The 26,574-nt window shown below is 37.4% G+C and overlaps 1 protein-coding gene across 2 annotated transcripts in view; it reads left to right on the top strand.

Moving 5' to 3' along the window:
* Nucleotides 1-26,574, top strand: part of Epsti1 (epithelial stromal interaction 1) — a 90,475-nt gene that overhangs the window by 20,910 nt on the left and 42,991 nt on the right. For both annotated transcript variants that reach the window (XM_077795203.1, XM_077795202.1), the window contains exons 4-6: nucleotides 2,099-2,172; nucleotides 2,866-2,949; nucleotides 13,805-13,878. In XM_077795203.1, coding sequence (XP_077651329.1) covers nucleotides 2,099-2,172; nucleotides 2,866-2,949; nucleotides 13,805-13,878 — 232 coding nt within the window. The remainder of the gene's footprint in view (nucleotides 1-2,098; nucleotides 2,173-2,865; nucleotides 2,950-13,804; nucleotides 13,879-26,574) is intronic.

Raw genomic sequence — 26,574 nt, 5'->3', positions numbered from 1 at the left:
CAGGCCAGGGCTATTCCAGGGAGGAAACTAGCAAGTGAAGTGGGGTGGTGTGGCTGGACTTTCCTCTACTGAATGCTCTGTTCCCAGATTCTCACTCCTCTAGGGCCAAAGGGGGAATGGAAGATGAAAGAGGTGAGGAAGTATACAGAGCCCAGGTGCATGAGGACTGCTCATTCTCCCTCCTGCTTTTTGAGTTCAGCATCCCTCCTTCCTAGTCACTCACCTCTTACCTGAATTTTCTGACAAGAGACCATATAGTCTCCCACTGGCAGTGCTTGGCCTCACTGTTGGCGTTTGGTAAACTCTTTGTAGGGCCCATTGTTCTCTAAGGGATGCTCACAGGCAAGTCCCTCTGAGAAGGCTTTGGATTGACTTCTTCTCTCGTGAAGCCCACATCGGAAGTAAGGGACGAATTGTTCATGCTTTCTTCCCCCATATTCTGTAGATTCAGGCCACTCATGTTCTAACTATCTGTTCTTGAGGACCCGTGTGAGTAGTCAGCCAACAGAAGCCTTGTGCCTTTAGGTTCCTGACTTTTCTAGGCATTTTTTCTTACACCTAGGGATGCAAATTGAAGCTTCTAAGTGATTTTCATTAAATCTCTGATCATCTTAATGTGAAGATTTTTCCTTCCTCAATAACAAACAGGAAAGAAAGACATGGTTAAGAAAGACATTGCTCCTCAGATTTCTGTCTTCCTTTCACAAATTCAACTTCTTTTATAGGTGGAAAGTAGTTGCCATTGAAGATTCTCCAAACTGGTTTTCAGTAACATCCTTGCAGATATTTCCTTGGGGGCCAGACACCTCCTTTTGGAATTTGAAGCAGTTAGTACCTAGTATCTTTCATCTTAGCATGAAAATGAGCAAGATTCTCATTTTTAACTTTCTGTTGTATGAAGTATCTAGAAATAGGTGTGTGTAGGGGATGACTGGGGGCAAAAAAAAAAAAAAAGAGAAAATTCTAGAATGTTTTAAATTTTAAGATGAGTTTTGAACAAAATCTGTAAGTACTTAGATATTTGATTTTTCTCCATTTTTTTTCTAATTCTCAACTCTTTCCCCATTTCTCTACCACTTAAAATATTAAAATTGTAGGAGGTACTGAAAGTTCTTGGAACAATAGATAAAAAGCTTCAATATTACTCACTGTTTCTTTCCCATTGCCCTCAATATTGATTGAAGGGCCCAAGTCAAATAGGCTTTGTATATTTTTTGAAAATCAGAAGATATCTCTCTATGATATCTTTATCAGTTCAATTATAAAAACTATCATGATTGCAAATTATTTTAATGTATTTTCTGGGATAGTGAATCTATCATAGAAATGACATTTTTAGTGACCAAAGCACCAGAGAACTATTTCTAAGAAATCTTTCTGATATGTACATCTAGTCTGCCTAAACACTGGAGAAATGAAAGTTCTTGGATAATGTAAAACTGTAAATATTTCTGGCCCCAGATCATTTTTGGCTTAGAGAGAGCAAGCCAATAATCTTATATCCATGTTTTTTTTTCTTCTTGAATATCTGAAGAAAGAACAATAAATATCATGGATTGAGAATCAGTTACCAGTGAGATATTTCCATTATAGTTTGAAAGAGTAAGTTATAAAGACCTCTCACTTATCTAGTGACAAAGCCCTGAGGGGTTCTTGAGTTTATCTACTTGAACTAGGTCATCAGAAGTAAAACAAGAAAAGTAGTTGAAGCATCATTGGTCATTATTTTTATTGGTTGCACTCAATCAGGAAGAATGTTCTAGAATTTCCAGAATAGGCAGTATATCTTATTGTTAAGTATGGCCCTTCAGTTATGATTTTAATCTGAGTTAAAACTTTACCTGCTAATTGAAAATTTTTAGTAGGATGGTCCAGTTGAAATATGGCCTCATCTTTCTGTCAAGCTGCTTTTCTTCTAAGTAATTACCATTTTTTAAGGTCTTGTTAGGATAACTGGTAATGTTTCTATTTCTGGGGGGAATGAAAAATACTAAAGCAACTTATGTTGTAGACTGCTCCTGTATTAATTAGTCCTTGGTGGCTGACATTTCAGCTTAATATTCATGTTTTACCTTCATGGCTTTTCCTCCTCTGTTAGGGGGAAGCCAGTCGGAGACTGAAGTCAGGCAGAAACAACAACTCCAACTGAAGCAAAATAAATACCAGCAAAAGGTCAGAATCCATCTCTTTTTGTTTAATTTTGGCAAGGAATTTGAGTACTAGCACTTTCAAGTAATTTCAAGTACTAGCACTTTCATGAAATAACACAGTAACTTTACTAAAGCATAAAACTTTTAAGCCAATTGCAAAAGGCAACTCTCAAAATTCAAAGAGGCCAAGAAATGAGAACTAAAGAAAAATATCTAGAATTCTTATCTAAGCCATATATGTATTAGCATGACCTTTAATTAAGGGGATTTTTTTTCCTAGTTAAATTTATGTGTTCACTATAGTTTAAGTCTACAATGTTTTAGTTCCAAAGTCTATTATGGAAATGGTACAAAGAAAGATTTAAGATACCCAGTGATTCTACAATGAACACTACATGTTTTATCATCAGGAGACATTATCTGCCCTTGCCCCTCCACACACACACAGCAAGGGAAAGGAAGATAAAGATAGATGGACACACATACACACATCCCAATGAAGAAACACACCAATTTCTCAGGCAGATGTAGCCTGGCCATTCTCTGTGATCTAAGTAGCTTGAAGAAACAACCTATAATCATGGTGAGGTAGAGCAAAACAATACTATAATTTGCCTTTCATCATAATTTTGAGTTCCAGAAGTTCAGAATGAAAAATGGCTAACTGCTTTTCTTTTTTCTTTTTTTTTCCCTCCGTAATCGCAACATAATTTAGCTAAAAAGACAAGAATCTGTTAGAATCAGGAAGGAAGCTGAAGAAGCTGAGCTCCAAAAAATGAAGGCAATTCAAAGAGAGAAGGTAAGAAGGTGGAGAGGATGATTTGCTAGCATTCACTGAGGGCTTTGGGCCAGGTTCTCTTGTAGAGGCTGTCCCTATATTAACTCATTTAATCCTTACAGTAATCGGATGAGATAGATATTATCCAATTTTGCAAATGAGGAACTGACAAAGAGAGGGAAGATAACTTGCCCATGGGCCACAGTCAGTAATTAGAAGAACTAGGATCCATATCCTGGCAGACTGGCCCCAGAGCTCGGATTCTGAATCACCACACTGTCTCACCTCTTAGGTGAGTGACCAAGCTATTAATTGTATATTTATCCAGAAGGCGAAGCAACTAGTAATAGTAGCAATCAATGGTACACTCTCATAGTTGTATTCAAATGCTGAGTTTTACTGATTTTTCCATGTGAATGTGATATAGGCTGGCATGTCTGTCTTACTGATTAAGAAAAAAAAAAAAGAAAGAAAAGCACATTGGCTGGTTGTGGTGGTGCACACCTATAATCCAGCTACTGAGGCAGGAGGTTCACAAGTTCAAGTCCAGCCTGGGCCACTTAGAAAGACCCTGTCTCAAAATAAAATAAAAAAAGGGCTGGGGATATAGCTCAGTGACAGAGTGCTTACCTAGTAAGTGCAAGGTCCTAGAGTCAATCCCAGTACTGTCGGAGTAGCGGGAAGGAGTCATTTATATTTCAGTATTAGTTATATGATCTGTTCTAAATCTCAAAGTGATGTTATAGTAGTTATAATTTCTGTGGTTTGGGAAAATCTCTTAAAAATGTTTATTTGGGATGGGGTGGTGGCATGTAGTTTAGGAGAGTACTTGCCTAATGCATGCAGCTATACTATAAACTGGTTCCTAGCACCACAAAAAAAAAAAAAGAAAGAAAGAAAGAAAGAAAGAAAAAGAAAAAAAAAGAAAGAAAGAAAGAAGAAGAAGAGATCATCTGCTAGAGAAAAATGAAGAATGTAGCATTCTTCCATCTCTACCCCTTCTACCTGCTCCCATTCTTCTCACGGTCTTGAGTTGCAATAGGTTTTAAGCAAAGCATTGGAGTTTTTCCGGCAGGGGAGTGACACATGATGCAACCATATGTGACACCTTTTGTAGGTATATGTTAAGGAAACACAATCTTTTCCTGATGTCCACCTGTCTTTCTTTCCTTCCCTCTTTGTCTTTTTTTCTTTTAAGGTTTGAGTATTGGTCAAAATTTAAACCTGATTATCAAGCCACAGATGTTTTAACCAGTTACAGTTAATGAAGCTAAAAGCTGATGGCTGATGGAATACAGGAGAGAAAGAGTCTTCCCCTCCCTTGAGGAATTCTCTTCTTGGCTGGGAGTAAACTGGTCTTCCTTGGAAGTTGTCTTCTGTGCTGTTTGACCTGGGGCAGGCCCCCAACCTTCTCTGAACTCTGCCAATAAAATGAGTCTGTAAGCACCACCTCTTCTCTTAAGTTCAAGAGCATCCCATTGCTGTAGACATGTGGGCTCTGTAGGTGGAGATAAGACTGGTCTTGCACATCAGGAACTATAATAAAATGCTGAAGGTATAAGAAGACGAATGTAGGAACTTTGTTTTTAAATTTTATTCAGCAATCCATTTCCAAGTCATCTTTGTTGACAAGATTTTTTTTTTGCCATAACTTAATTTTATTGACTTCTTTCTCTATGTGTCTCTATTCCCCACTCTTCTGTTCTTTATCCATCTTTTCCCCTCCCATTGTTTGGTTTGTGATTGTGAATGGAATCTTGTCCCCTTTATATACTCTGCCTGCATTTCAGGCAAAACTGATAAAATCATGATCAGGAACTGAATTAAGAGGCTTGCAGACCTTAAAGAATTATTATGTTGGGCTGGGGATGTGGCTCAAGCGGTAGCGCGCTTGCCTGGCATGTGTGTGGCGCTGGGTTTGATCCTCAGCACCACATACAAATAAAGACTAAACAATAAATATTAAAAAATTCTCTCTCTCTCTCTCTCTCTCTCTCTCTCTCTAGAAAAAAAAGAATTATTATGTTGTAGGCTTTTATTCTAAAGGTCATTTTTAACACCCATAATTGGTCATCTTGTGGTTTGTTTATGGCTCATTTCTTCACAGGATTGATAACATACTCTTTTTAAAAAAATTTTTTTAGTTGTCAATGGATCTGTATTTTATTTACTTATATGTGATGCTGAGAATCAAACCCAGTGCATCACACATGCTAGTCAAGCACTCTACCATTGAGCCACAATCCCAGCCCCAGATAACAAGTGTTAATGGCTGAGACTCTCTTCTTCAACACTGAGTCAAAGCAGTATTTCCCCCTTTCCAAGTTATACCGTAACACTGACCTATAGCAGTCATTAAATACAGTGATCTCAATTGGATTGGCTTTTCTGAAATGACCAACTATACTGATTACTGGCATAAATTTGCTGGAAAGAGATGGAGGAAGAGAGAGGCCTATACTAGACTCTTCATGTGATGGGCAGCATCAGCATCCCTGGAGTTTGCTGAGGTTCAGACTCTCAAGCCCACCTCAGACCTACCACATCAGAATCTGCATTTTAACAAGCTCTCTGAGTGATTCTTTGTGCATATGCAAGTATAGGGAACATTAATTTAAATGACCTTACAAAATAAGAAACCACCTGCCCTTGTCCTTCTGTGGACTTAATCTCTGTGGCTGATGGGCCTGCACTGCCACAGTGACCGATCCCTTTCTGTTGCATATAAATCTGTGGCTTTTCATATGAAACATAAACCTATTTTAGTAGCTGGCGTCAGGTAGAAAAGTAGACATTAGCTACCCAGAAGTGGCATATTTCACATTGCCAGTGTGAAAATGGCCAAAGGAGATGGTAATGACTGTGCTTATGGAGCACTCATTCTTTAAAATGCACAACAAATATGCACATGGATTCCAGGCTGCAGTCTACTGTCCTCCTCCCCAGGCAGAATGGTGGCTCCTGGGAAGCCTAAGGCAAGGAGCCAGGCAGCTATCACCACCCAAGAGCCTCTAGCCTGGGCTCTGATTTTAACCTCCCTACCATCTTGCCCTTCAATTTTCCCTCTCTCTCAGGAAGGGTCACAGGGGACACTGGATCTCCTTCTGATGGGTCACTATCTGTGTGTGTAATAGAGGTGAGAGTGAACTGGATCATTGTATTTGTGGCTGTCCTTTGATCCTTAATGAAGGGAGAGCTAATTCTATGGGTGAGGGAAACATTTGGAATGGACACTGGGATGCTTTGCTTAAATATGCATTCCCTAAACCAGAGGATATGGTGTTATATACTTTTGGTAGTGTGTTAGAGCCACCTCAGACTGGTTCATGAGAATGGATTGTTACATTTTCAAGATTTTTATGAGTTAGTTGTCTTCATGGTAGCTTGAAACTGACTATGGTGGGAATATTTACACTACAGAAATGAGCAAATGCTACAAATCAACCTGCTCTTTTTGTTTCTGCTAGAGCTGGTTTTGAAGGGTTGATCAGCATGCAATGCATCACACTGAAGGAAAGCAATGTTCTCTTATCCTCCCATCTCCTCACATGTTCCAAAGCCTCAGAGAGCAAGGGAGGGAAATGCTTTTATGAAGTACCTGGCATATTGTGCCTGATATTTATTGACTTACAAATAGATTATAATTCATGTGGCAGGCAGAGTAATGCCCCCTTATCCCTCCTTCAAATTATAATCCCTACCAACCCCACTATGAATCAGCCTCCTCTTATAAGAGAAAACATTGGGCATTTGGTTTTCCGGGTTTGGCTAACTTCACTTAGCATTATATTCTTCAACTCCATCCATTTACCTGCAAATGACATGATTTTATTCTCTTTTATTGCTGAGTAATATTCCATTGTGTATATATACCACGTTTTCTTTATCTATTCATCTACTGAAGGGCATCTAGGTTGGTTCCACAATTTAGCTATTGTGAATTGTGCTGCTATTAACATTGATGTGGCTGTTTTTAAGTCCTTGGGGTATAGACCAAGGAGTGGGATAGCTGGGCCAAAAGGTGGTTCCATTCCCAGTTTTCCAAGGAATCTCCATTCTGCTTTCCGTATTGGCTGCACCATTTTGTGGTCCCACCAGCAATGTATGAGTGTGCTTTTTCCCCCACATCCTCGCCGACACTTATTGCTGTTGCATAATAGCTGCCATTCTTACTGGAGTGAGATGAAATCTTAGAGTAGTTTTGATTTGCATTTATCTAATTGCTAGAGATTTTGAACATTTAAGATTAGATGAACTCTAGGTAGGACAAAGGGGAGGGAGGGGAAGGGAGAGGGCAAGGGGGTAAAATGTACCCTAAGTACATGTATGAAGACAGGAATGGTATGAATATACTTTGTATACAACCAGAGATAAGAAAAATTGTGCTCTATATGTGTAATATGAATTGTAATACATTCTGCTGCCATATATAACAAATTAAATAAAAAATTTAAAAAATTCTAATCCCTAGAACATAGGAATATGTTATATTACATGGCAAAGAGGAATTAAGTTCACAGATGGAATTAAGGTTGTTAATCAACTGACCTTACATAGGGAGACTTTTCTGCAACCTTTAGGCAGGACCAATATGGTCACAAGAGTCCTTGAAATTGAATGAGGCAGGTAGAGGAGAAAGGAGAGATGACAGACTGAGAAAGTCAGTCTTTCTGGCTTTTGAAAGTGGAAGGGTTCATTGGCAAAGGACTGTGGGAGGCCTCTAGAGGAGGAGAAAAGCAAGGAAACTGATTTTCCCCTGGAGTGCCTACAAGGAATGCACCTTAATGTTAGTCTGGCAAGACTCATTTTGGGTGGCTGACCTCTAGAAATGCAAGGTAATACATCTGTGTTGTTTAAACAGTTAAGATTGTGTTAAAATTTTTTTTAATATAACAACCATCGGAAACTACTACAACTCATGGTTTTATAATTATGTATAAATGTCTTTTCCCTTAAATCTATAAAGCAGAGACAATGTTTCTAAAATATTAGGGCAGAGTAAAAGAAAGTCATTAAAAATGAAGACAATGTACCAGAAGCAGGTACTTTCTTTGCCAGTGGATCTTGCCCATAAGTAGACAGGTTTTTGCAAATTCTCACAGCAAGATTTCATCCAAATTTAGTGCTATGGGAGTAAACCTCCACCATAGTTTCCCCTAATAATCACATTAATGAATGAAGTAATAATTTGATTTTTCTAGGCTTTCATAATATCACAAACCTAAAAAATGAAAACCTCCTTGTCCATGTCAAAGACCTTCCCTACCTCCTGGATTTACCTTATTCTGCTCCCATCTCCTTATGTTTAAAATTATATAATACAGTTCTATGTCATTTCCAAATACTCCTATTTGATTCTCTCAACCTCTTGGGATATCATAACCTCAGAAAGTATAAGAAACCAGCAAGAGATTTGAGTAGCTTCCAAAACCTCTTGTTCTTCCTGAGAGCTACGGCTCCCCAAGTCTTTGGGAGCCCTGGAAGTCATTGTGCTTTACATAGACACTGAGAAACATTGCTAGTTTCTACCTTATTGTATAGCATTGAAACTAATGAGCAGAATATTAGCAATTCATAATTGATGCAAAGATGACCACATATACATATTTTTAGGAAATCATACATGTTGCTTTCTTATTTCTAGGAAGCAAGTAGTAGCAAGGGCGAATGGTTTAAGAACAACTCTAGGGGTAAACTCAACATTGAGGAAATCATTTCAATATTGTTTGTATAACCTGGGAAATGTTTTCATTTCTGAAAATTCAAGGAACACCAGTGTTTTCAAGAAATATGTTTCCTACATTCTATGGGGATTTTTGGTGGATGAATTGGTGGAGGCATGAAGTCTTTGGTTGTTGAAATGCAGTAAGTAAATCCATGAGGATGGAACGGGAACTCTCAAATGCAGATGTGGTACCAAGAGTATAGGCTGCTAGCTTCTCTGTTCTTTACTTTCCTCTTTTTAAAAATGAGTATAGCAATAGAATTAAAGGTTGCAAAATACACAAAGCTCTTAGTACAATGCCGAGCACTTAGTGAGCACTTAATAATATGTTGTAACCTAATTATAAAAGTGAAGAAGTGCTTTAACACTATCTCATTTCAATCTAGTATATTGACCTCTTGGAAGGAAGGAGTAAAGAAGATAATTCTTATTTAATACTTTAATTGGATGGGTTCAATTATTTATTTGTTTACAGTACTGGGGATTGGGCCCAGGGCCTCATGCATGGTAGGTAAGCACTCTTCCTGTAAGTTAAATCCACAGCCCTTCAAAAATTTTATTTTACTTTGAGATTGGGTCTAAGTTGCCAAGGGTGGCCTCAAATTTATGATCCTCCTGCCCTGGCCCCCCAGTAACTGGCATTACAGGGGTGTGTCACCAAGCCTGGCTCAATTTCTTCATTTCTGTTAAATCCACATGAATGAGGTTGCTGGGAAAAAATCCACAGAGCCTTTTTTGGTCACTCTAGATTTCTGGGCTTCCATCTCAGCTAGGTGTTTAACAATGTCCAAAGTCTAGCATTTTTCCTTTGTATTCTAGGCCCAGCCTTAGTTACCAAGATCTTTGCTCACTTTACCTTCTTCGTCTTCTCTCCTTTATTTTCAGCACATGGCTTCATTGACCACTTCATAGGAAAGAAAGGCCCATTAGGCCTTTAATGTCTTTTCTTTTCTTTCTGTTCCCTTACTCCTTTTTGTTCGTTTGTTTTGTTTTGGTACCAGAGATTGAACTCAGGGGCACTGAGCCACATCCCCAGCCCTATTTTGTATTTTAGTTAGAGACAGGGTCTCACTGAATTGCTTAGCTTCTTACTTTTGCTGAGGCTGGCTTTGAACTCTCGATCCTCCTGCCTCAGCCTCTTGAGGCTCTGGGATTACAGACGTGTGCCACCGTACATTGCTTGTTCCCTTATTCTTTGCTGCTTCTATCCCCATTCCCATTTTAAGAAGGTGTTTTTCCTTCTTAAAGGAAGGAAAAGATGGATTATTCCACCTTTTGTTCACCATCTCCTCTTTCCTCTCATCTCCCCAGATACCTTGCATCTCTTAATTTAGCCCTTTTTCTTGTTTGTTTTTCCTCTCTCAGTATTTATTCATACTTGGGTCTCTCGGACCTTAACAAATAGCATCTCTCTATTCTAATCCACTTTCAACTTCTATGTCCCAAATGCCATGGGTCACAATGTCTTAAAAGACTTCTCTACCACCAAATTTTGTTTCCAAATGTCAGTTTGTAGACTCACTCTTTTTCAGTCACTGGAACCAAGGATTCTGTTTTAGGAACGTATTTCCTAGGTTGATGCTGTCCTTAGCTGGCTTATGAACTCAACTTCTCTGACTTCTTTATTTGTTCCTTAGTGGGCTGAATTTGGCTTCTATATCTAATATAGATCTAGCCAAAATCACCATGATGTTCTTAATTGAAAAATCCAGTGGAGATACTTAACAGTTTGTAGCTATTAATTATTAAATATTCTGTCCTTTAATCTACCCCTCTCTATTTTCTCTGGATTTTTTTTATCCACTTGTTTTCCCTCTATGGATATTTCAAGAGCTCCATTGTTGGTCTCAGATATCTCTATTGGTCTCTGATATCTCTGTGCCTACACCTCTTATCCTTAGGTGAAAGCTCCCACGTTTAAGGCTTTAGCCATTGCTCATGCTGATGGTTTCTGAGGTTCATGTCTTCAGGCCAGAACATATATCTGAATCCCAGAACCATATATCATAGTACATATTTGGGATTTCTGCCTAGATGTTCACACCTGTGCCTCAGAGCCTTTGGATTCAAATTGAACTCAAGCCTTTGTGTTGATTCTCTACATGATTGTCTTCCCCTTTTCTTACTCATCCCACCTACAACAGTACCTGTTACTTCTGTCCCTACCATTTTTCTCTACTGTTTTTTTCTTCTCCATCCCTGCTGCCCTAATTGGGGTCTCTCATAATTTCTGACTTGGATAGTGGTGAGAACCACTTGTGTCCTCTCACATTGGTAGTCCTTTCTGCAGCTTATCTTCCGGGTTGCTACCTGAGTGAGTGGCTTACTGTGCTGCTTACAATAATTTAATGGCTTACCACTGCCTTTGGTGAAGTCCAGACTCCTTTGCTGAACATATAAATTCCTTCATCATTTGCCCCTTCTTACTTTCCCAGCCATATCTTCCACCCGTCTCTTCACAAACACCTTTCAATTTATCCTTGAACTTCTTGGAATTCCCTGAACTGGCATATTCTCTGATGTCTTGAAGACACTGTAAATTCTGGGATTGTGCTTTTCTTATCCAGGGACATTGTTGGCCCATCATTGCCTTTGTACAAAAAACAAAAACAAACAAACAAAAACAACAACAACAACAAAAAAACCTGGTTCTTCAATCCAGGTGGTCCGTTTTGTGGGTGCTCAGACTGGTGATAAATGGCAACTTTATGAGACAAAGAAAGACACATCCTTAGTGTTGAAGCAGGCCCTTGCTGGGGAGCAAGTCCCGATGAGCTAAATGCTAGCTTTCTTTTTGGCTTTCTGGCCCCTCTGCTGGAACCCTCTGGAGTAGTGGACAACAGGTGTGCAATGAAGTGAAGGTTTGCACCATCTTCTTCTCACTCTTGGAAAACTGTTGCTTGTTTTAAGATTGGTCTCTACCTATGATTTTTTATTTCTCCTTATACCTAAGGGTTTTGTCCTTTGATCTTGCCATCAGCACCTTAGAAAATCTAAAGAAAGTTCTAAGTACAGTCTCCATAAAAAAGACATTCTCCTAGGTGAACTTCAGTCATGAACCTGAGCTTAGAAGCCACATTCTGAATGTTGTTCTTGGCTCTTGTGTCTGGGATGGAACTTGCCACTTAGTAGGCTCAGAGTGAACATGGAAACAGTGAGTATTTCCTGACCATCTGCTTTTGTATTTTTTCCATGTGTTCATATTACTTCACTTGCAAACTGCTTTCCCTAATATACTTAACATACTTCCTTCGTTGCTTTCTTGTCCATATCCTGAGCTAGATTTTGAAATTTCCAGGGTAGTCACAGCTTTTTCATAGCTGCATTACTAGCATCTAACAGCACAAAGCATATAATAGGCATTAAATAAATGTTTGTTGAATAAATGAGATTCAGTGACATTAAATGATTTGCTTAAATTCACTCAGTGATGGTGAACTGGAGAAAACATGATTCCATCTTTTCTTCATTTGGATCTCATGCTCTCAAATGGCTTATTTTGCATTTGTATATGTGCATAAGTATGTTTGGATGAGGACTTAAATGGAAAGCAATAAACAACCTGGCTAAATCTAAGTATTTGGATTAGTATAGTAAAATCAGTGCCTAGGTTGGTAGGTACTGAATACAGATTCTCAAATACTCCAGGGTTTTGCAAAATCTTTCTATTCTGATGAGGGACAGACAGACTTTCCTTGGATAAAATTTAGCTACCATCCAACAGTTTTGTGAGTTGGAATCTACTGGCGAAGAGAATAAAAACAGTTTTCTCAATTCCTGACCTTGCTGAAGGAACCCAGCCTTTGTCTCTAGACACTTGTGTGACTTTCTCATTGTTCTCAAAGGAGTGTGCCTAACATTGGTTTCATCAGCACCTACTGCTTGCTTGCTGTCCTTCACACTTTCAATTATTTTCCTGTAGGGGATGCAGGGATCTTGTCATTAAGTGACCACCTTTGTTCTCATGATCGAGGACTTTTTCCAGACTGAAATCATGTTTACTTGGTTTTATAATTTTCCATTAGTTATTTTCCTAGAATTGTTTCATTAACAATCCAATTGCTTCCATTATAATTGCTTCCCTTTAACTCTAGTAAATTTCCTACTTAGTTCCTAAAACTAAGTTTTAGTTCCTAAAACTAATGCGGTTCTCATTTTGCCTGTCAAAATGGCAAAGTTCTGTGTGAATGAAGACCTTCATGGAAATGAACAATATGAACAGTTTTCCCTCTCTTTGAAAGATGGAGCCAAACTTAGAGTTTAAGAGTGATGATTTCCATTATTGTCTTTTTAAGGGTCTTCCTCTGGGCAAATCTATTTTTTAAAAAATTAAACCCAGCTGCTTGCTCTCTTGGATTCATGTAAAATTTCACATTTCTCCTGTGTTGTAAACTTGTTTCAACTCCCTATTAAATTTGTTGTCTAAGACTTTTACTTATTTTTCTTAGGCAAGGTAAAAAAAATGACAGCTGTGTCATGGTGAACAAAAAGCAAATGTTCTGGGTTATTTAAATTGGATTATAATGTGCCAGAGCCATGGTAGCAGTAATATCAAATATGAAGTTCTTTTCTCTCTAGGCTCTCTAAACAGCTAATTAAAAAAATAAAAGAACTCTTTTTATGCAAGTGGATGGCTTTTTAAGGACATGTTCTGTTCAGTCTCTCAACAGCTTTAAGTGTTTGATTCTAAGTCAGAAGGGAGTTGAGTTGGCTTATTGAAAATCTTTTCCTGAATGCGTTAGTAGAAAGTGGGTGTACGCATAAATTTTGAATGAACTATTTAACCATTTATTATAATCTTAAGTAAACATAGTTGGTATGGAAATTTTATGTTTTCATTAGAATATTTTGAAAACACTGCTTAAAAATGTTGCTATCATTTGAACTAAAATAAAAATGTGCAATGATGATTCTGTGATCATTCAGTTGGGAGAGGGGAGCTGTGGAAGAACTTAGGGATCCTGGCTTTCTGTGAAGTGGCTGTGGGTTCTGGGAGGGGATAATTTTGGAGCTTCTGGAAGGGAACCAAATTAGACCACATTGGACTGTTGGGTCACTGGGACCTAAGGATTTTGGACCTTGGATAATTTCAACATTATATTCTACCTACATCTTCCTTAATAGATTATATTTTGATCTTTGCAATTTCAGAGCAATAAGCTAGAGGAGAAAAAGCAAGTTCAAGAAAAACTCAGAAGAGAAGCATTCAGAGAACATCACCAATAGTAAGTTTATGTTTTCAGAACTTTGTACATTTATAGGCATATCATTCATTCATTTAGCTTTTAAGTTCTAGGTGTTGGTAACTTTGCAAACACCTGGCATTGGATTAATGGCTGCTAATATTATGTAATTGAACTCTGTCATCATGTGATGATCTAAGATTGGAGACATCTATATTCATCAGAGTGTGTTCTAGGAGTCACTTAGCATTAATACTACCAAATTTGAAAAATTCACGACTAAAAGTGTCTTGGAAGGTCTGTTTCTTTGGTGATCCAGCGTGCTTCTAATTATATTGACTTCCAATGTATTGATACAGGGACGGAGCTGTTTGAAATGAAATGCTGAAGTAGAATCTAAACTAACTAGGGATTTATCCAGTGGACTGAGGCTTATTATACTATTGCATGTTGTCTACTCAGAAACTGCAGTCATTTAGCAATTATTGTCAAAACTCCCAATTGGTGGTCATATATCAAAATAATTTTTTATTATACCAAACTAGTTTTCACTGGAAAAGGGATGACCTGCTTACCAGTGAGGGGTCTTAAGTAGAGGACTGGGAAGTTGAATGAATCCTCTGTCTGGAGAATTTGAATCAGGGCAAGGTGAAGGATGAAAGATTCTTGGAATTTTCAAATATTGGGGGTTGTGCTGTCCAGCCTCCTTTCTTTCATGATCTTCTAGCTTTTTGAGTTTGTGTTTCACTAAACACTAAAGATCAGTCGCCCTTTTTCTGTAAAGAAGAAAAAAAGTTTTGCCCTCAGCCACCTCCCACACTATCAGTGGAGTTGAATTCAATTATACGCACATTTCACTCTTGCTCTTTCTTCTGCTTATCGTGAAAGCCCCAGTTAACCAGGAAGAAGAGAAGCTGGCTAAAAATGAGAAGTATCTCAAATTGATTTTTAAAGGCTATTGAGAAACACAAGAAGAGGAATATATGTGTGAGTTTTTTTTTCTTTTAAGAGCATTGTGTTTTGAATTACTTTTGAAATTAAAAGGCCAATAGCTCATGAAATGAATGACCATTACATAGCTACCAATATGAAAGGGACTTCTTAGAATAGGTGGAGCCTCCCTGTAGCAAGTCTTTATCACAATTTCTTAGAACCAGTTAATGGTGGGGAAAAAAAAAATCTAGGAAAGCTGTTAGAATTTTAACAGCACAAAGATTTCACCAGACCAACTAGACTATCTGCCCTCCACTCCCAGGTTAGATTCTCCTGAAGCTGTCAAATGAAAGAACACAAAATAGAAACCCAAATAAGAAATTCTTTCAAACGAGTCAATACCCTGCTAGTTTCAGCATGCTGTGATGTGTGGTTCAAACAGCAGACCAGGAACGGTGTGTTTTTCCTGTAGAGAAGGCAACCATGGACTTGAGTAGACTGTAAATCCAAGTTGCTGGAGAAAAAGCACATGATGGCCACCTGGGGCACCACCAGGAGAATCTTAATGTGCTCTTTCTTCACACCTTGTTCCTGACTCCGTTCATTTGCTTCTGATTATTTTTAGTGTTGTCAATTATTTAGCTAACAGGCAGAAAACTAGGCTTTTATTGACATCCAAAGGGACTCTCCTGAGTGTAATAATGAAGGCAGTTTATTGAATGCCTGTGAGGTTGCTTTCTAATTGTACACATTAATCTGCCCATGCAAGCTGGCTGAAAATACACAAGCAGATTGCACATGCAGATGGAGCACACAGGATGGTTTTTATGAAAAGACCTCTGGAATGTACTTCTGCAGCACTGTCTTTTCCTTAAAAATCGAATGACTGTGACTATTTCAATTGGCGGCTGAGAGCGGACCAGATTAATGATGCATTAAGTCTGCCATTCCGACTGGGGACAGATTCGATATCACAATTCAGAATTAGTTCTAGGATGCTTGAGCCTGAGAGCAGAGGGTAGGAAGGGGCATTTAACCTTGGTACAGTTTTCACCATGATTTTTCATCTCTGTACCTATTTACCACTTAGAAAAATTCAAATGTGATGTTTTTTCAGGATGGTGTTCCTTATTAGTCAATATTATTGGTAGATGCAAAAAATCTGAGGTAATAGTTGATAAACTTCTTTTTTTTTTTAAATCAAAGAGAAGATGTGACCCAGGTTATTTAAAATATTGGGTAAAATAAATCCCAGCATTTAAATTTTTAAATGGCAATTTGCTTGTAGGGGTGTGGTCATCTTTCTGATTGTGTGCTTTTGGATTCATGTTAGATGTGTTTGGATCTTGAGTGATGGGGCTCCGGTAGGATGTAGGATTGTATAGATGCAATTTACATACAAGTGTTAGGGAAAATGGTATTCTTTTAAGAATTTTCTGGAGGAATCAGATTTGATTGTTTAAGCATTTAAAATTGTAGTTCATATCTAATAACCATTTAACATAATAGATTCTACATTTATCTAAGTTAAAAGTACAAAGTATTTGGCTCTTTTAAATCCAAGTAATAAAAAAAGCTGCTATATAACTGAGAACATGCAGAATGTCAAGCTCAGCAGTAATCATGTAGACTTTTTTTTTTCATTTAATTTTCAGATCAACCCCATTAGACATGTATCATCCCTATGTTACAGGGGGAGGTTTGGGTAATCAGATATTTCCAAAGTCAGAGATAGTAAGTGATGCAGTCAAATCAGATCCTGAGATTTGGGGAATTGGGGAAAATAGATAATTTAGGGGTGTGTTATATTTTGAAGGTCAATTACCAAGCATAAGTTGGGGGTGAGGAGCACTGTCAACAGGGGTACCTGTGGTGAGAACTACTGGAGAGGGTAGGTCAACTCAGAGAGAAAGATTGGCAAAGTTGGCTTCTGTTTTTTCCCCACCAAAATCTAAATTTTGTGTACATTAAGCAAAAAGAGAGGCTGAGGAAATAAGTCTATTTCCTCTTCATTCATCACATAGAAATGTGGTCCTCTGCCCAGTCTCAACCCTGGGTTAGTATCACTATTAATCTTCCTGGAGGATGGATGGGCTTTCATAACTTCTCTTAGGTATACTCTTCTCCCGAGTACAGTTTCCAGCATTGTTTCTGGGAGATAAGGGACTCAGTTCTTAAAACCTTAGTTGGGAAAACTCTTGGAATCAAGCCCATTCCTAAACAGGAACTTCATATTTCTGAACTGCCAACCCCACCCCCACCCCCCCACCCCGCCCCCTCCAGCTCAGCCCATGGAATGTAATGTTGGGACTTTTTCTGCCATCAGAACCATCTATCTCTTTTACTTTCACTTGAATAATTGTGTGCTTCGTTCCTCAGAGGCACATCTTCATCTATTTTAGTTTCTTAGAGCGGAGAATCCAGACAGGTCTGCTGAATATGCACACTTTGGCCCCAAGTTTGCTTTCTAATATGCTCACAAAACTTCTAATGCCCTTCGTGGGAACTTCTGGAAGACACTTAAGAGCTAAATCGCTCCCTTATCCATATGGTAAGCTTAAATCCAACCTTGACTTTCATAATTTAAGCAAGGTGAACAGAAAGTCATCCTATTCATAACTTTGTAGCTTATGCTAATGAAGCAAACTTATAGATATAAAAATCCCATATCTATTTTGTTCAGGATGAGGCTGAACAGCTTATGAGAAATTTGGTCCAAGGAAATCCCTAACTATTGAATGTTAAATAAGGTTGCCTGTTAAGATCATATCAAAATTTCCACCCACTGTCAATTCTTCTTGCAGATATTCTAATGTTAATGTTAACTCATTTCATTCCCTCTGGCACCACCCTTGTGTTGGCATTTGTCACATGCCACTTGGAATTGTGGTCTGTGTCTCTGTGTTTCCTGGTCAAACCCCTAGACTACTGCAATGGTTGCTATCTTTGTCATCAGTCTCTTCTCTTCATCACCTCATGTTTTTGTTCAGGTCTAATACTCTAAAACACAGTTTGGTCATGTCATTCCCTTGTTCCAAAATACTTGATTATTTACTATTCCTGTTGCCTCTTAAATAAATTACAAATTCCTGGGCCACACTTTGGGGAAACATGAAGCATCTTAGGAAGAGGTCAGAGGGGATTTAAAGCTATGGATCTGGGTCAGGTGGCTTGGGGGAGGGTTTAAGGAAGCAGAGCTTTGCCCTTGGTTGGATGTTATCTGCAAATAGGGATCATTATATGGCTATGTATCTTAAAATCAATCTTTATTTAAAATGGGGGAATACTGAAGTGAGACTTCTGCTGTCATTGATAAAGCAGCAGTAGTCACTCCCAGTAGCCAGCATTTGGGGCTATTTGGTCACCATTGTGGTTTGCAGAAGGTTCGTATGCTTTTCCACATTTAGACATGTTATAGAGTGGTCTTTCTTTTGTCATAATTCATCAGTCACATAGTGACCTCTTCTGAGGTTGATGTCATGTGTCATTGCTCACTTTTAATAAGAGCCATGAGTGCCAGATCAGTTCTCATCTTTCTCAGCATGTAATTATAACTAATAAGAGATGAAAGTTGACCAGTATCTTATTTGTACAATATTTTGTTCTAATTATCTTGTCACAGGAACTTAGTACCATTGAAAGTTTCCTCTTGGAAGGGCAGGGGATCTGGGGCTAGACTGTCTGGGTTCAAACACTTTTTTCCTTATTAGTTGAAGAACTCTTTTAAACCTCTTGGAGCCTTTTTCCTCATGTGTAGCATGGTGTGGGGAGTAGTAGCTGCTAATTCCTAAGACTGACTGATACAGTTCACATAAGAGACTGAGCATAGCACTCAGAGAGATGCTGAACCTAGTAAACTCCCAGGACAGCAAAGGAGGAAGTAAAGAGAAGAGGTGACTTTGGCCTTTGCCCCAAAGCATATACTGTGAGAATCTCTTTTTGAGACAAGAGATTCACTAAGGCAGCCCTGGGGCCAGAAAGTGCTCCTGGTAAACATATCACACCTGGGTGAGTGTGTGGTCCCATCTCAGAGTTAAGCCACCAGCACAGCCAACTTTATTGCTCCTATGTGGGTTCTATAAGCCTTATTGAAAAAAAAAAAGTTAACAGAGAAAAAACTGTAGCCTAACAGATAACCCAAGATTTAGGAAGACACGAGATGCCAGAATTATTTTGAACAAAAAGATAGTGATATTTATTTTAAAAAATGTGATTAGTTTTCCTTCTTTAAAATAAGAATCAACAGGGTCATGTTAAAATCATGGAGGATGTTGAAACTAGAAGAGCCACAAAGAAGAGAGAAGGTTATGAACTACATTCGTTAGCTAATTCTCAATAGTATTCTTCCTTTGTTGCATGAAGAAGTCTTGTAAATTCTAAATATTAATAGAAAAATAATTATATTGTAATATGTTTAATTATATGTTAACTATATGTAATAATAGGATATATTACATAAAACATGAGAAAAATAACATGCAAATTTGATCATTATAACAAAAGACATGAAGTGAAATTTTTTTTTGAGAGAGAGAATTTTTAAATATTTTTTATTTTTTGGTGGACACAACATCTTTATTTTATTTTTATGTGGTGCTGAGGATCGAACCCAGCGCCCCGAGCATGCCAGGCAAGCGTGCTTCCACTTGAACCACATCCCCAGCCCAAAGTGAAATTTTTATAATAAAATATTAAGAAGAAAGCAAAACATTAAATTCAACAAATTAACACTTACAATTAAGGTATGTAAGCTAGGTTTCCTTACTAAAAGACAAGCTCTTACACTGTATTAAAAACAAGCAAATAAGTATGGTATCACAAAACATATTTATAAAATGAGAATTAAAAACAAAGGCATTGGAAAAAAATATATATAAATTCTAATAAAATAGAGCAGATGTAGCAATATTAATACAAGGTAAATTTAATTCAAGGTGAAAAGCATTCAGAAAGATAAAGTATATTTTATTAAGATAAAATGCATAATTCAAAAGACAATATGAATCATAAGTCTTTACCAACATAGATTTGAAATATATAGGACAAAAATTAGACAAAAACTGTCAAGTCTCCAGTGTACACTATGCATTTGCCAATTTTTTTCTTTTATTTAGTTAATTCTCAATAGAAATGAACAGATCAAGTGAACCAAAAAATGACATAAGGATTAAAGGAACTGAAAAATAATAACTATGCATGATTATATAGACATAGTTATGAAATATTGTACCCAGTATATGAAAAAAATCTACTTCATACCAACTTAATTACCACAACAGTGGCCATGACAAAGCCTCAAATACTGTCAGTAAATTCCCCTAAATCCCCCTGAATTCTAGAAAGTCACAGTCCCTGAGAAAAATGAAATAAAATTAGAAATTAAGCAATAAGACATTTTAAAGTCTATCCACTTAAACAATTTAGATACCCATTTAAAAGACTAGCAGGAAAAAATTTGAAACCAAAATTTAAATTTCTTTGATATAAAAGAATAAAACCTTTAAAGCTGTGGTAGGTGTAACAAAGCATTTTTGCCATTATAACCAATATTTAAATAGGTTCAATGAATGTTACAGTCTATAAGTAGATCCATTATTATTTGGGAACTTAGCACTTAGGACTTTTCAACTCAATGTTAACAGGATGGACAATTTGGCAAATTGTATTGAATCAGCATAATTAGAATGTGATGAGCAATGATCTTATAATTTTAGGATAGCAACTCCTTTGTAAGCAATACACAAATCTCAGCAAATGGACTTAAGTACATGAAATATTTTTAGATTTATGATGGAAAACACAGAGAAAAGAAATTTACCAATAAGTGATAATCCAAGAGAAAACATTTGCCTGAGACATAATGAATAATGACTCAATTTCACAAAGAACTCTTTACCAAATAATAAGAAAAAGACAAATCTAGAAAAATTGGCAAAATACTTGAACAAGAAGTTAAAAGGGCACAAATATGAATCGATGAAAATATTCAGAGGAACATAAATGCAATTTATTACACAGGCAAGAAATCAATGTATTGAGACTACCTAGCATGAGGAAAGGTGCTTTTATTTATTAATTGAATAATGAGCACTCAGTGTGTCTAGGCACTATGCAGGTTCTGAGTATATAATATGAAGAGAGCAAATGTGGCTCCAGGACCAAATATGGAAATTCAGATGTTAATGTGACAAAGAACTATGTTGGACAACAGACTCTAATAATTCTGACAGGAACATAGTGGTAAAGGTAGGATAAAAAGATTAAGAATGAATAGATTGGGAAGGGAAAGTATATTTAGTATGAGAGGAAATACCTGATTTATAGATAAAATCGCATTGAACTAAAGTGACAAGAAGAACCCAGCTATGCTGAAAGCCAAGGAAGAAAGTTCTTGACTCAAGGATCAGCATGTAGTATTTCAATAATCTGAAAGGATGCTGGTGTATTTGGGTTAATGTAAATAAAGGAGAAGAAATCATGAGGTTGACAAGAGGGACAGCAGCCAGACAGAAAAGGCGGATCACGCAGGCTGTTGCATAGAATCTGGATTTTATTCCAGTCACAGAGGAGAAGCATAAGAAGCTTCTTATATATATATATATATATATATTTTCATTTTGAGGAAGTGACTACTCTGATTGCTGTGTTGAGAGTAGATTTGAGGAAGCAAGAGTAGAAATGGAAAGACTATTGAAGATGTTACTGACATGGTCCAGTTAAAGGTTGATTTGGGTGATGTCAAGTCAGAGAAAAAAATATACATATTGTATGGAAAAATCAATAGACCATGTTGGTTTGAGGGATGAGGAAGGAGGAAGAAATAAGGATGGTTCCCAGCTGACTTGATCTACTGAATGTATAGTGATGCCAAGCACCAAGATGGGAACTGTTAGGAGAGGACCAAAGTTTGGGTAGAAAAGTATCAAAAGTTTAATTTTATTTTTTATTTATTAATTTGTTAAATTATTTTTTTTCTCAAAAGTTTAACTTTAAATGTGATAAATTGGAGATATCTGAGAGATAACAAATGGGAAATTGTACATAAAAATTTGGTCTTTGCAAGCAAGTATGTGTGTGAGGTAAAAATTTTAAAATTATTAGCATGTAAATAGATAAAATCATTTAAATTATAGATTTGAGGAGTAGCCCAGGATTAAATATGGAGGAATTCTATCTTTTAGAATTTAACTGGAGGTGAAAGAACATTGAGAGGCAGGGTAAGTCAACAAGTGTGATGTCCCAGAAATCAAGACAGAAAGGTTGAATGAGAAGAAGCTCAGTGGAGATGGCTAAAGGAAGTCATCTGTGATCCTGACAGGATTGATTTGGGTATGATGGGGGGATGCAGCCTGATTGGATTGGACTTGAGAATAAATAGAGATTTGGAAATAGTGATGGCATTTATCAGCTCTTGAGTTATTTGAGAAGGAGAGCAATGAAATGAGACATAACAGGATAAAGTTGAGGGATCAAGGGAGAGTCATGTTTGTGTAAAGACAGAAAAAAATCCAGTACAGCAGAGGAGAGACTGGATGAAAAGGGTATGACAGAAGAAATAAAGTCCTTGAGAAGGCATATATGGATAGGTTCCTCAACATGTATAACCAGTGGATTAATCAATGATTAAAAAGATTATTTCTAGTATAATTGAGGAAGTACTTAAAATTTTTTCTTTCTGTTCTGGGGATTGAACCCAGGGCTTCATGCAGAGCAAGTGGGTCTACCACTAATATACTTCTCCAGCCTAAAATGATTTGTTTAAAGGAGAAAAGATGCAGATGTATGGAACTGAAGATTTGGTGTTGGGGAAGTTGAATGTTATGGTTTGGATGTGGTGTTCCCCCCAAACTCACATGTGAGACAATGCAAGAAGGTTTGGAGGAGAGATTATTGGATCATAGCCTTAACCTAATCAGCGAATCGATCCTTGATGGGATTATCTGAGTGGTGGCTGGAGGCAGGTGGGGCGTGGCTGGAGGAAGTGGTTAATTGGGGGTGTGGCCATGGGGTATATATTTTGTATGGGGAAAGTGGAATCTTTCTCTGCTTCTCATCATTATGGGAGCTGTTTCTTTTTGCCACACTCTTCTGCCATGATGTCCTCCCTCGCCTTGAGCCTTGAGGAATGGAGCTGTGCTTCTATGGACTGGGACTTCTGAAATTGTGTGCCCTCTAATAAACTTTTCCTTCCCTAAAATTGTTCTGGTTGGATCTTTTATTCACAGAGGCAAAATATCTGACTAAAACAATGAAGGAGTTTTTCTGTTCTTAAAAAAGTATGAAGAGATTTTTCATGTGAGAGCAATGTTTGAGGGAAAACAGATAAAATGTGGAAGAAGATGAATGAATGAAATTGAGTAGAATTACTGAATAAGGCTAAAATTCATGAATTTCCTGTGAAGCTAGTCTACCCCATCACTCTGTTCTACTTCATGCTTTCTATCTCCAAAACACCTGTTATAATTTCCCAAGTTTGATTCACCTGCTCTGGTATAGACCAGAAAAGGCAGATTTTATCTGAATCTGATATATCTTTTTTCAGACAAACATGAAGGAAAGAGAGAGGAGAAAGAAAGTTAAAGGTATTTGTAATCGAAGATTTTTTTTTAATGGACTATAGTATCTAAGCTATACAGGAAGTAAAGATAGATCAGAGCTAATGGTGAGAAAGAGGTGAAAGCAATAGTTTGGAAATTCCAAAGAAATTGGAAAATTGTTATATGAAAGCGTTTGAAAGAACATGGAGTGATAGTTGTATACAAGAGTGGGATCTTTCATCTGGCAGTTTAGAGAGTGTGCATTTATCAATGGCAGTGATGTCTAGGATATGACCCTAGGAATGTAGCCGAAATCAAATGGTAAAAAGCTACTGAGATGAGAAGTCAAACAATAGGTCCAGTGATGATGAGAGGTGGGGAAAGTATACAGGACACCTCTGTTGATGAAAATAGTCAACATAGGGAGGAAGTCCAAAGTCTTGAACAAATGAGAGCTGGTTGACCAGAAGGCTGAATGGTGACAATGGAAAGAGGATGATGTAATCTGATATCAAGAGCTCTACAGAAATGGAATTTTTGCAAATGGTGGAGAAGTAATGCTCTGGAAGTTGTGTAGGAAGTAAAGAAGATGCCTGCTCCATCCTTCAGGCACTGAGGAATATGCACATGAGAAATAAAATGCCTCATTTAGGTGGCTCAGAAAGAAGTACTTTCTCAAGAGATAGTCAGGTTTTAGGTAATGCAGAAAAGTTTTATGCAGATTTAGAAAAAATTAAGTAAAGTGAATTTAGAGAAAAGATACAAAAAAATAGTATGCTTTTCAGTAAAACCTTCATCTAGCTATTGTTAGTCTCTCATGCAATCATAGCACAATTATCAAAACCAGGAAATTAACATTGGTACAATACTATTAACTAAACTTGTAGACATTATTGACATTTCATCAGTTTCCCTCCAGTGCCCACTTTCAATTTCAGGATCCAATTTAAGACCACATAAAACATCTACTCATCGTGATTCCTTAATTCCCTCCTATCTGTTAGTACCTCATTTTTTCTTTTTCTTTTCATAAACTTAACACTTTCAGTGGGTACTGGTAGTCACTTACAATATCCCCCAATTTTTATTTGCCTAATATTTTCTCATGATTAGATTGAGGTTCTTTTAATAAAAATACTACAAAAATGATGCCATATATTCTCAGTGAATCATATAAGAGGGTACATGACATCACCAGTGAGCATTTGGTTATTGTGGTCATTTGGTAAAGGGACTGTTTTCCCCCTTTATAACTGGTATATCTCTTGGGAAAGATATTTTAAAATTATGCTAATATTCTGTTATCCTCCAACTTTCGCGCACCGATTTCATCATCCGTAAGTGGATCTTACCTTGATGTGTGCCTAATAGTGATATTGTATTAGAGGGAAACTTTTTGACATGAGATTAAAGATATAAAGGATTGGTTCTTGGTTAAAGATAAAAAATTTATTGCATATCGAAAAGCTAGGGAGGCTAAATGGAGGGGTGGGGGCTTAAATGGTAGGTATGTTGGGCAGTATGGGATTGATTAATGATGGATGATGGGTGTATTAGTCGTCTTCCATCATTATAACAAAATACCTGAGATGATCATCTTATAAAGATAAAAGGTTTATTTTAGCTCATAGTTTTAGAGGTTCCAGTCCATGATTAATGTGTCCCATTGCTTTGGGCTCATGGCAAATTAGCACATCACTGCAGGAGTGTGTGGCAGTACAAAACTGCTCACCTTATAGCCAGGAGGCAAAAGAGGAAAGGGAAAAGACTGGGATCCCACAATCTCCTTTAAGAGAAAACCGCCAATGATCTCACAGTAGTCTTGAAGTATCATATCACCACCTCCCAATCATGTCACCCTGTGTACCGATCCTCTCAATCGTGTCACCCTGCGTACCGATCCTTTAACACATGGATCTTGCAGAACGTTTAATGTACAAACTATAGCAATGATTAAGGAATGAAGCACTTGGAGGTGACTGAGATAAATAGAATGTGTGAGACAGAATGGAATTAGTACTTAGGAGCGATAAGCCATGGTTCTACATTGCCACTTTCATGCAATTAATTTTTGTTCAGACTGTAAATCTGCATAGAGCAGTTTGGCAAAATTAAGATTCAAGCACGCATATTCACTTATAGAAACTTATACTAGAAATTAATTCTATTTCTAGGTAAATATTCTAGAAAAAAATATTTATATGTACAAGACAGATATAGCAGGATATTCAGTGGAACAACATAAATATCTATCAGTAAGACTGCTAAATGCATTATGTAATGTCTATATTGTAGCATGCTACTCAGAGACCAAAAGAGTGAAGTTAGACATATCAGCATTAATATGGAAAGAAATTTGAAGAATGTTAAATGAAAATAAGTCAATATTTAAAACAAAATTTTATAGTGTCCCTCTTAAGGGGGAAAAATCTATTTAGGATAGGAAAATCTATGGAACGAAAAATGGACACACAAATTTCAAAGGGATGAGAATGTACGTGTCTTTCTTGTTGAGTGTCTGGGCCAGTGTAGGAGTCAGCGGGTTTTGTCACTTGGCATTAGGACACTCAGTCTCCAGCATGAAGTCAGGGGCCTTCCAAGCTCTTTTGGAGCACTACCATCAAATAGGAGAAGGAAAGAGTACTGAGTCAGGTGGGAAATTATTGATGCGTGTCACTTCAGGACTGGACCTTGCTTACATTTCATTGTCCAGAACTCGGATATACAGCCACATCTAATTGCATGGGAGCTGCAATTAGATGTGGCTGTATAGTCTAACTCTGTGTCCAAGAAGCAGAAAAACACATTTAGAGAAGAGCTGGTGGTCTGTTTATCCTAATCACCCTCTGTGAAGTAAGCTTCTATTCATCGGTTATCATCCTAAGCAGATATTTACCACTAAATGGAAAATAGTCCAGGAGGATTCATATGAGACAACTCATGATGATGTTGAATTTTGGGGAAAAGGGTAAGGTTGAGAGGAGTATTAAGCAGGACTTTTGTTTTTTGTTATTTAAAATTTTCCTTGATAAGGTGAGATTGCAATAAATCACCAAGTTGATCTTAAAGCAGGAGATGGAAACTTCATTCACCAACCAGCATTCTGAATTCACCAGCTGGAGGGCCAAGGGGTAGGCTGCAAGTGTATATCCTTCGACCCCCTCCTAGGGTTTGAGTACATCTATTATAATCCAAAACCATATTGTCCAAAAACATACATTTTATAGTCCAAAATTGTAAGTGGCTGTTGTTATGATTCAAAACCATA

Source organism: Urocitellus parryii, chromosome 2, assembly GCF_045843805.1.
Source record: "Urocitellus parryii isolate mUroPar1 chromosome 2, mUroPar1.hap1, whole genome shotgun sequence".
NCBI classification, from domain to species: domain Eukaryota; kingdom Metazoa; phylum Chordata; class Mammalia; order Rodentia; family Sciuridae; genus Urocitellus; species Urocitellus parryii.
This window is presented reverse-complemented; position numbering and strand designations above follow the sequence as displayed.